The 12,245-nt window shown below is 37.1% G+C and overlaps 1 protein-coding gene across 4 annotated transcripts in view; it reads right to left on the bottom strand.

Moving 5' to 3' along the window:
* The window catches only part of RIMBP2 (RIMS binding protein 2), a 535,198-nt gene that overhangs the window by 17,195 nt on the left and 505,758 nt on the right, over positions 1 to 12,245 (bottom strand). For all 4 annotated transcript variants that reach the window (XM_074205265.1, XM_074205261.1, XM_074205263.1 and 1 more), the window contains 2 exons: positions 10,196 to 10,313; positions 2,452 to 2,604 (listed from right to left, as the gene is read on the bottom strand). In XM_074205265.1, the coding sequence (XP_074061366.1) occupies positions 2,452 to 2,604; positions 10,196 to 10,313 (271 nt within the window). The remainder of the gene's footprint in view (positions 1 to 2,451; positions 2,605 to 10,195; positions 10,314 to 12,245) is intronic.

Raw genomic sequence — 12,245 nt, 5'->3', positions numbered from 1 at the left:
GCATATATAGAAATTAATTTAATCAAGAATGAGTGCATATAAACCCACCCCCAAATCCACCTTGAGCTAGAAGACATTCAATGGACTAGGCATAAAAAAATAGGAAATGGTTATCATTCTTCTTTCTTGTGTTATCCAACATGTCATAGGAGAAAAGGGAAGTTGTATGTCTCTTTGGGTGGATCCTCTTGGTTTAGAAATCTTGGATAGGAGAAATCCATTTCCCAAATTGACGGCCTTGCCTTTTGTAATACAAAGGTCAAAATCACAGCATAGTCCATGTTTCATTTGATTAACCAACATTTCCCCTAGGGTCTTATTTGTTTTAGTGTGTTCTTGGGAGCATATGAGTAAAAACCACATAGGACAGGCAGGCATTGGCTGGCTGGATTGTAATCTGCATGACCAGGGGGACAGTTCCCACATTAAAGAGATCATAGAACCATTGGAGTATGAGATAATGAATATTAATGTTTTAAATAGCTAAAATATTTAAGTAATTAATTAGAAATGGGGACTGGATCAATGATTTCAATGGCATAGGGAACCCTCCCCCCACCTGCATTTCATAAAATAAGTACCTTTTCTGTAATTTGTCTTTAGAGAATTTTCTAGATTCTAGATCACTGAGTCATATAAGTAATGTCTTGCTCAAAGTCACACAGCTAACATGGGCAAAAGGGAAGATTTGAACTTCTTGGCTCTGAGGTCATGCTCTATTCACTATGCTACATGCAAATAAGTATTCATTCATTATTTCTGAGGCAGTAGGCAATATTATTTGTCTAAAAATAAATGGCAATCTGTTATGAATATTTGCCATCACAACCAATATTTCAACCGTTTGAGCAAATATAAGTTGGAATTTTTTTTACTAGTTACCTGTTTGTTTTTGGTTGGAAAACTGAAATAATGCACATGTATGCATATAGATACATATATACTGAATGACATTATATGTATAGCTATATAGCTACATATACACAGTAGTGGTTCGATGGGAGATGATTGATGTAAGCTAAATATTCTCCTTGTTCAAAGGTTCACAGCAGAGGGAGGAAGGCAAATGGGAAAATTCGGGAGTGAGGAGGTTGGAAGGACAGACCAGTTTAGTACCAACACACACATGCACATACACACACAGAAGCAGGGGAGAAGAAGACATGTAAGAGAAGTGAGAAAATGAGGACAGCAACCACAGTGCTTGTATTATTTTTCCTAAAGGCAGCAATCTTCTTCCAAAGGTTGAATGTTCAACTCCCTTTCTGGCATCCTCCAAAGACCACTTCCTCCATGAAAACTCCTCTGGTCCCCACTTCTCTACTCCCACCAGATTACATTGTCTTTCTGTAATTGTCTTCTGGGGCTATATAGATGCTAAATATGAATGAATGATATTAAAAGTACAATCCCCAAATTCATTCAATAAAAAATGTAATTTCTTTAATGAATTCATGTATTCTGATTTGAATACTTCTACCATTTAAATTCTTAAAAATTTTTTAGGTAAATCACAAAATTTTGATGATTTGTTAAAAATTACATGCTAAGAAATATAACTTTTGACTTTTTTTTTGGTTCTGGCCTATTATTGAATTGAGGCTGGGGATCTCTTGGTGTAAAAACTCAAATTTGGTAACTTAATATGTTTGTTTTCATTGGATAGCATTTTGCTATGTCTATAGGCATTATGTCGTCTGGTAAAATGATCAGCTTCCAAGGGAAGGAATTTGGTAGGAATTATGAAGTTTGGGGTTTTTTTTGTTTATTTGTTTGTTTTTAACTTTTGATTCTGCATGTCCAACACCAGCATAATGCCTAGCTCATAAGAGACAATTAAAAAATACTTGCTGATTCGCTAATTTTGTTGAGTTTATAAATGGGTACATAAGGTATGATTCAATTGGATGGGAAAACTCAGACTGGGCAAAAAATGGGCTTATCAGTACTTCTGTATATTTTTAGTTTCTTGCTAGAATGTCAATATTTTGCTTAAGAAATCCATATTATGTGCACTGATAAACATTTATTTACTACCTAAAAATATACTATATATATATATATATATATATATATATATATATATATATATATATATATATATATACACTCTGTACTATGCTCAGGAGATACTCTGCTGTGTATTTATGAGTGTCAAACAGCTATGGAGAAAGACTGAACAACTTTACAGAGGTTCATGCAATGAAGTGTTCCTAGTTTTTAAAAAAAATCATTATGTGAAAGTTTACTGGAGTGAGGAACTTGAGGCTTTTTTCCCCATTTTTCTCTTGGGGATTTGGCTGGACTGAGCCCCAGAAACTTACCTTCAATGATACCCCCTTGGCCTCCTGTCGGGCCCTGACATACAAGCTTGTCACAGACACGGAGTTTGATTAACACGCAGTTGGAAGATGCGTCTTTGTGATAAAGGAGGAAGAAGTTCTGGCATACCGTGTCTAAGATCAGGGGTCATGGCACGATGCAGAGGCCGCATTCTGTGTCCACCCATGCCGCGACAATAAGGTTCTTCTTTTACAGAGGGAATATTTCCCTCACTACCTGACCGAGACCGACCGCCTTCATTGTTACTGTCCATTGTAATTTCTATGGAGAAAAAGGGAATGGTCTATTAAACAAAGCCTCTTTTGGCACGGGAGGACCATGGAGATGAAGGTCTCCTTTTTAAAAGGTCAGCCTTCACTGATTTCATCTGATTCAGGAATGAGGACAAGTTGTAACTGAGGTGATGGGGTGTGGGGTGGGAGAAGAAAGAAGGTGGATCTTTGAAGCAGATTCTTATCCTGAATTTGATGCTTTTTACTCCTCTTTGGAGAATTGGATTAAGATGATAAGTCCTTTGATTTGATAAAACTAATTTTAAAGAATTGAGGATTCTAAGAAAAAACCTCCAAATACAATTAATTAGGTACTTCCTGATGATAATCTTTCAACATTGTACCCAGAAACCCTTTGATACAGGCACTATTTCCAAGCATTGATTCTTTTTTTTTTTCAAGGATTTTTGTCACTTTGAAATGGAAGCAGCATCAAATTTGCTAACAGAGTATTTGTGTTCTAATATACTTTATACTACTTCCCTTGCAAGAGAGTAAGTTGCCTCACCTTGCTGGACTTCATCTGTAAAATGAAAGAGTTGAACTAATTGATCTTTTCCATCTCTAAAGATATTTCATTATGAGAGTTCTCTCTATGAGCCCACGTTAGCCTTTCTATTACCCAGAATCTTGGACAGTTGAATCAAGATCAGAGGGACAAAGATTATCCAGGATTATCCAACCAATGTCGGAGGTGGTATTGAGCCCAGGTCTTTCTGACATTAAGTCCAACATTCACTCTCTCCATCAGGCCATAGTGCTGGACATACTATCTGGGAAATTGTAAAAGGATCTTTTTTGTTTTAATGCTCAGGAATTCCTCATAGTATTTATTTAAAGACTTTTTTGAGTGGGCTTTGAATTAACCTTTAGGAAGTAAGACCAGGCTTCTGTGCAATCTGGTAAATATTTTGGTGTTTTTTTTCTCACTTTCACCTTATTTATTATAAGGAAAATATCACATCAATAATTCCATTGGTCTATTTAACTGGTTGGGCAGCTTGGGAGCACCATAATGAAGAGAGCACAGTCTTGAAGTCAGGAAGACTTATTTTCCTGGGCACAATCTGACTCGACTCTTACTAGGTGTATGACTCTGGGCAAGTCCCTTAATCCTGTTTTCCAGTTTCCCCATCTGTAAAATGAGCTAGAAGAGGAAATAGGAAACTACTTCAGTATCTTTCCCAAGAGAATTCCAAAATAGAATCATGAAGAAATGACATGATTGAAATGATCGAACATTTAACTGGTAGAATCTAATAATTTCTTTGGGTCTCTTTTTCTGTTTGGAAATTTCCCAAAAGATCATAAGATTATTCTCAATTTAATGAGAAGGAAGCAGAGGCCAATGAAAGCTTAGTGATTTTTCTCATGGTCAAACAGGTAATCAAGTCTTTTGACACCAGATTCTGTACTCTCTCCAAATGAAGTCTGGTCTTATATTGAATCATTCCTACCTTCCTCATTTCTTGGTCTGTTACCAAATTCTCTGGAACTCATGGTGATAGCACACACCTGTAGGATTTCCATCTTCCCAGTTCCCAAGTTGTATTCTTGAAGTGTTTTGGGATGTTTTTCTGAGTCTAACTTCAGAGAGAGTTCTCAAAATGAGCTACTAGAAAGTTCTCAGTATCAGATACTCTATTTTTTCTAGAATTTATCAAGCAGCCTATTAAAAAAAAAGATAGGTGTACTGCCTTGAACTTATATTTGGTTTACATTTACATGGTGGCTTACATTTACAAGTCATGGACAAAAACTCCAAATATCTGGGTTTTTTTTTGGCAAGGCAGTGGTGCTAAGTGACTTGCCCAAGGTCACACATCCAGGTAATTATTAAATTCTGAGGCTGGATTTAAACTCAGATCCTCCTGACTCCAGGGCCAGTGCTCTATCCATTACAACATCTAGCTGCCCCCCAAACTCCACATATCTGATCTCATTTGATAGCACTGATTCCTTTGGTTCCTAGATATAGAGCTAAGATAAAAGGGAACTTTGATGTCATTTGCTCTAACACCTTCATTTTACAGATGAGGAAACTGAGGTTTGGGGGAGGGAAAGGTTAGATGGCATTCTTGAAGTCACACAGATAAATAAATGGTAAAGGATTCAAACCCAGGTCCTCAGATTTATAATCCAGCAATCATTCTGCTACATCTCCTTCCCTGTCTTTTTTTTTTTCTGGCAATCAAAGGGAAACTTCTTGACTTTTCCAAGCCCTCTCAGGTAAACTGCTAGGTAGGAACAGATATAGAGATGTATTCACATACAATGAATAGAACTGCATAGGACTTTTAGCTTTGGAGTAAAAACTCAGTTCTACAATGGTTCTGCTCTGATCTCCACTGGGATCATGAGCAAAACCCAAGCCTACAATTTGTGGGGTTCAATTTCCTTCTCTCTAAAACTAAGGGCTTTAAGGTACCTCCTTGTTCTAATGGTCATTGACTTTATGGCTCTATATTCCAGAAGTTTTAATTCAGCAGATTTTACATTCTTAAGCTTAGGTCATTAGAATTTATTCCCACCATATCAATAAAGAAATACAGACTACATGAATTTGTTAAGTAGTTCAGCTAGCAATAATTCATTTTACCCTTCTAACATCTTGACTAAAGGGAAACTCAGAAAGCAAATTCAGTAGAGGTTCTCAAGAAGAAATACATAGGTATATCTGATGCCATTGATTTTACTTTCACAACTTCCTTTATGTATGCCTTTTCTCTCTTTTGACTGTACTGTCCCCTTGGTATAAGGCCTCATCATCTCTAACCTGGACTATTTTCATAACCTGCTGGTGGGTCTCCCTGCCTTGTCTCTTCACATTCTAGACACCCTTAATTTGACTAATAGAGTGGTCTTCCTAAAGCACAAAGAGTCAGGAAGACTTACTTATCTGTTATTCTGAGGTCAACCCCAGTCTCCATTCAATATCCTTTGGTGCCTCCTAACACCTCTGGTATCAAATAGAAAATTATATGTTGTCTTTAAAGCCTTCATAACCTGCCCCCTTCATATTTCTTGTCTTCTTACATTTTCCTCCTCTTTCTAAACTATAATCTAGTGACACTATCCTCCTTTCTGTTCCTCTAGCAATACACCCCATCTCTCAACTCTGAATTTTTGTTGACTGATTCCCCACATCTGGAATACTCTTTCTGCTCATTTCTGGTTTCCTTCAGGTACCAGTCACAATCTCATTTTCTACAAATAGTTTTTCATGATCTCCCTTAATGTTAGTGCCTTCTCTCTTAGATTACCTCACTTTATTCTCTGTATATCTTGTGGGCATCCAGGAAAACTAATCATGTGACCCTGGACAAGTCACTTAATTCTGTTAGCCTCAATTTTCTCATCTGTAAAATGAGCTGGAGAAGAAAATGGCAAACCACTCTAGTATCTTTGCCAAACTGGATCATGAAGAATTGGACACAACTGAAAAATGACTCAATTTCTTTTTGGACATAGTTGTTTGTTGTTTCTCCCATTAGCCTGTGAGCCCCTTGAGAGCAGGGATTGTGTTTTGTCTTTGTATCTCCAATACCAGCTGCAGTGCTTGGTATATATTTGTTACCTTAAATGGACTTGACATGGTAGGGTCAACCCTTGTTTGATTCTGGGATCTCCTTATACAATTATATGAAATCTCACCTTTTCCCAGTCAGTCTTCTAGACTAAACTTTCTATTTTCATTGCCTCCACTTCCTCTTAATTATGTCTTAATCCTTTGCAGCTTAGGTTCTGACTTTCTTAATTAAAGCTGCTCTCTCTAAAGTTTTCATTATTTTCTTGATCTCCTGTTTTTATGTCTTTTTTTCTGTCCATATTTAATTTTTTTTTAGTTTTTTGCAAGGCAAATGGGGTTAAGTGACTTGCCCAAGGCCACACGGCTAGGTAATTATTAAGTGTCTGAGGCCGGATTTGAACTCAGGTACTCCTGACTCCAGGGCTGATGCTCTATCCACTGTACCACCTAGCTGCCCCCTCTGTCCATATTTCTTGATGGATAGTCTTTCTTTCTTTTTTTTTTTCATGGCATTGCTTCTTCTTGGGTCTCCTCCTACCTGACATCTCCTATATATCTTCATAGCTGGGTCACCATCTATTGAATTCTAGAGATATCTTATATCTCTTTTCAGGTTTTCTTCTCTTCTCTTTTTAACATTCTCTCTTAGTCTCCAGTCTCTTTTGACTCCACATTCAGTACTCTCTCCAAATAAACTAGCTCCCGATTTTGTTGAAGTCTTGTCTTATACTGAATCATTCCTACCTTCCTCATTTCTTGGTCTGTTACCAAAATCTTTGGAACTCAGAGATCAAACATGATGATAGCAGACACCTGTAGGATTACTTGGTGACTTCATCAGCAACCATGGCTTTAATTAGAATCTCTTTGCAGATGATGACAAGATCTAGATATTTGACCTCAGCTTTCCTCTTGCTCTCCAGACCTCCACTGCCAAATGTCTATTAGATATTTTTCTACTGTAGTTCTGAAGATATCTCCAACTCAACATGTTCAGAGTAATCTCATTATTTTCTCTTCAAAAACCACCCTTTCCCCAAATGAGGATATTACTATCCTTCTGGTTGCCTAGCTTTACATCTCGGGAGTCATCATTAGATGTGACCTCATTCCCCCTCACTCTAACATATATCGATTGCCAACTCTTATTGAATTTATCTCAGCAATAGCACTCATATCTGTCCCCTTCTCTACTCACACGGTCACCATCTTAATTTAAGTCTTCATCCCCTCTCACCTGGGAGTGTGATTGCCATATCCTCCTAATTTATCTGTTTACTTCATCTTTCCCTTCAGTGATTCATCTTTCACATAGCTGCCAAAAAGGATTCTTCTAAAGCATAGATCTGATTATATCACTCCCTTGGTCAATTAACTACATTGGTTTTCTATTTTCTTTCGAGTCAAATATAAATTCCTCTGTTGGATATTTAACACTCTTCAAAAGTTGGCTCCTTCCTACTTTCCCAGTAGTAACTCTCTTTTATGAACTCAATGGTCTAGACACATTGGCTTTCATGCTGTTTTTCACACATGCCTATTTCTTTGCCCTGGATGTGACCCATTCACAGAAGGCACTCTCACTCACTTCCACCAAGTTCAGCTCCAGTATTGCCTTTTGCAAGAGGGCTTTCCAGATCTCCCTAGTTGCTGGTGACTTCTTGCCAAAATTAACATATTTATTTTGTGCACATCTTGAATGTATATGAGATTCCAAAAGTCTTAGAACAAGTTTAAGCTTTAATCACTTTAGATCTATTTATGTACATACTTTCTTGCACAATAGAGTATAAACTCCCTGAGGGCAGAGATTGAACTAATTTTTTTTTCTTTGTTCAGCAGTGTCTAAAGGTATCTGGCACTAAATAAATGCTTGTTGGTCAGTTGATTAAATGAAGAGATTAACTCACCTGCCAGATTATCTGCCTACTTGTTTTCTTTTCACTCCCTTCATTTTTGGTTTCCTTTCCTTCTCTTTCCTTCCTGCTTGACATCCTCCTTTCTTTCCTTCATTTTTTTCTCTGTGTCACTCTCTCTTTCCATCATCCTTCCCTCTCCTTATTTTCTTTTTTCCCTTTTTTTCTATTCTTTCTTCTTTCTGCCTTCCTCTCTCCTTCCTTCATTTCCTTTCTTCTGTTCTTTCACTTGCCTGTTTTTATTTTCTTCTTTCTTTTTCCCCTTTCTCTCCTTCCTTTTCCTCTTTCCACTCCTCTTGCTTTGTTTCCTGCCTTCATTAATAGTTGGAAGATAAATCCTTGAGTCATGACACTAAATATAATCTCTTTTAAAAACAAATCAAAATTTGTAGCCAACATAGAGAAACTTCCATATGGAATGAATGTAGATTTGACAAGTGAAGCTAGTTGAGATTATGAATATTTTATAAATCATTATGGAACAAGTTAGGAACCTTGCCAAGTTCTTTCTATTTGTTCAAGCTGATTTTCAATGCTTGTGATTGCTAAAGATGCTTTGAAGGACATGGGCTGCCTAGGACTTTTCATATCACTTAAAACATTATCATGCTTTTAAAAAAATCCTCCAGCTATTCCATCAAAATCATACTGTCAGAGATCTTGAAAACTAGAATGAGGCAGTCAAGCCCAGTTATACTGGGCTATTTTAGAGTAACTGGAGGAATTCAGTTATAATTATGCAGGTGAAAGGAAAACCTGGAAATGGAATTCATTGCCCCATTAGCATTTCAGGGTAGAATTTTTAAGTGGTCCATCATCTGATGCTCAAATGGTGTTGTTTCTCTGAACTTTCTATTAGAAAAACAGGGTATTTGTTTCTGGTTATTTTCTTTATTTTTATCTTTGTAGTCTATTTGCAGTCCTGCTATGATTACAGTTTGAGCGTGAGAGAAGTTGTGCAAGTTTGTATGTGTATACGTGCATGCACACGTGTGTTTGTGCATGCTTTAAAAAACCCAACAACTTTGCTCAGTAACTAGGTTCCATTATCTTGTGCATGATACTTTTTGGAATTTCTTTCTTTTCTTTTTGCTTTCTTTTCTTTTTTTTTCTTTTTTCTTTTTTTGGCTAGAACAAAACTGTCTGATCCTGATTTATTCCAACAATAGAAAAATGAAACTGCTCCAATGTGTCCTCGGACATTTGCCCACAGGCTCTTTTTAATTCAATGGATCCAGTGGAACAGATGAAAGGATAACTTTGGCTCAACTTGCTGAATTCCAAAAAGTAGTTAAGAGAATGGAAACAGAAAGTTGGAAGATGATCAACGAATGGAAGGATGGCTAGGTGGGTGAATGGAGGGGAACACCAATTTCAGATTCCTGTATCCATGCCTTGAAAAGTCATTCTCTTCACCATGGATCTAAATTTTATCAACCAACATTTTAATATGTCATCTTCTCCCAGTAATCACTTTTTGTTCTCAGCAGTACCATTTGTTTGTATCCCCTTGATCAATTTTGCTCGCACCCCGATTTTCATATTGTCTCTCAGTGATCCAAGGATTAATGAACTATTTTGGGGATTTCATTATCTCTTCCTTTTCCTGTCATTTTCTTAGCAGGACTCATCCTAGGATGAGCCATGGATAGAGAGGAAGAGAAATTCAGATTGGTCACATATGGGTGCTAAATAGTAGCTCTGTTAAAAGAGGAACACTTCCCATAGTAAACTTTTCCTGGTTCCTCTGGGTATTAATGCCCTCTTCCCCCCTCAAGTTATCATGTACATACTCATCTGTTTCCATCTGTTGCATTCCCTCAGAATGTTAACTCCTTGGGAACATATCGTCTTTGTATCTCTAGTGCCCAGTACTGTGTTTGGCACATAGTTGGAACATAAATTATACTTCTTAGATTGAATTGGATTGTTCTTCTTGACTTACTGGATTAGTAAGAATTTTCTCTATTTTAGCTTTTAATACTATTCTTTCATATTAATAAATGTATGTAAACACAAATACATATATATATATATATACATATAAACAAAAACACACATATGTAATATATTAAGGACTAAGAATTCACTCTGTACTTGTAAAGAACAGAAATGTACCAATCAGGCCAACTGACCAATGGAAGGGACCATCATTGGCCGGGGCCTCTGAGGTCCAGCACTGCCATGTGATAACCTTCGACCCGGGTGATCCACCCTATCAGTCCGTCCGGCAGAGGCTGGATTTCCTAAAAGCTGAAGACAAAACAACACAACAGAGTCACAAGTTTCACCATCACTAAGCTCAAGGACATTTGCAAAGTTATTTCGGTTGGGGAGCAGAAGCTCTAAAGGCAACTAAACTTAGCTTTTAACTGAAAGGTTAGCTGAAGAACCTGGAAGAGAAGCAGACCAAAGTCAAGCTCCAATCAAGTCATGTTTGGTCATGTTGCACAAAATGATTCACTTGGGTGCCATGTTTTGGGTCTGCAGTTGCTGTCCATAAAGAATTTGAACAAAAGTTGCCAAGGCTTATATTCTGGCAGAATAAAATATAATTTCTCATTCCTTTAAAGACAATGGGGGTCTTCCTTCTATAGTTTGATTCCTAAGGTGCCATATGAGTTGTTACTACGTGTAGCCAAATAATGTATTTCAATGGGTGTCATCTCTTTTTACCCAGGCAGTGTTGAATATTAGAAAGAGTCCTGAACTAGAAGGTAGGACACCCAGGTTCCAGTCCCATCTCTGCCATTAACTAAGTATAAGACCTTATAGCAAGTCCCTACCTTTCTCTGGTCCTCAATTTCCTCTCTTTTTCTAATGAGATAGGAGACAATGACCTCTATAATCTCTTCTATTTGTAGAGCTATGATCCAAAGATTAATTCATCTCTACAGTTTCTTCCATACTTAACATTCTATAGTCTTAAACATTCAGAATTTTCCAAATGCACTCCTTGGAGCAGAGTTATCTCTATGAGGGTTATAAAAATCTAGACTGGAATTTCCTTGGCATGTTCAGCCTTGTTTGAGACTGGCTCTTTCTGTACACTGCTCTGAAACAAACTTCAATGAGTTATGGCAAACTAAGGGAAACTCCTGGGTCAGTTCATTGATCATTTACATTACAGTTTAAATTATTACAAGGAAAAAGATGAAGATTTATAATGCTACATGATACTTATTTGAATAAAAGAGTGTATGATGAATAAAGGAAGGGTTTATTGAATACTATACTTTCTAAGCTGTGGAAAAGGAATTGTGAATCTAGAGAGATTAAAATCTTGAGACTTCATTGACTGGCGGTAAAATCCTTGCTTGGTGATGGTCTCATATTTAATGTCTAATTGCAGAAACATAATGGGTTGCACCAACTCAGGCTTGGGGATAGGGTGGGATGGAGTGGATGAATGAGGTTGGGGGAAGGTTCAGGCTAACCAGTTCAAAGCTTTGCCTGCATTTCCATTCCAAGGTATAGGATGTAGAAGGGGATGATCTGCAAAGAGGGTGCAAATTAGAGATGTATGCAAACAAACTCAGTATAGTGGATAGAATGTTGGACTTATTCTCAGGAATAGCCAGGTTCAAATGCCACCTCTGACACCTACCATGTGACTTTGACCATAATGCTTAACCTCTCTTTGCCTCTTTCCTTATGTATAAATGACGGGTTTGAGTTCAGTGACCTCCAAAACTCCTTCCAGCTCTAGGTCTCTGATCCTAGGAAATCACTTAATTTCTCTGAGCTTCTATTTCCTCACTTGTAATATGGAGATAATAATATCCTATACTATCTATACCACACAGAGTAACAGTGAGGCTCAAATGAGATAATGTCTATTAAGTACTTTGCAAGTTTTAGGGTACTATATAAATGTCAGTTATTATTATTATTATTATTATTATAATTGAACACCTACTCTTTAAATGCTAGCAACCAAACTCCTGGGAACAGGTTAGAAAATTGTCTTAGGTATTGAGGACAAAGGTTGGCAAAGGATAGAAAATTCAATTCTTGAATATGGGTGGTAGGAAGGATACAGCAATCTTGAAGCAAAACACAGTCTCGTTTATGAATTCTTCCCTTCAATTTTGTTTTAAAGTCAAATACTCCAAACCACAATGATCTTGTTATCAGCAGCAGTCATAACAATGGTGATGGGTGCATTGAGGAAGGGAAACAAAA

Source organism: Macrotis lagotis, chromosome X, assembly GCF_037893015.1.
Source record: "Macrotis lagotis isolate mMagLag1 chromosome X, bilby.v1.9.chrom.fasta, whole genome shotgun sequence".
Lineage (NCBI taxonomy): Eukaryota > Metazoa > Chordata > Mammalia > Peramelemorphia > Peramelidae > Macrotis > Macrotis lagotis.
This window is presented reverse-complemented; position numbering and strand designations above follow the sequence as displayed.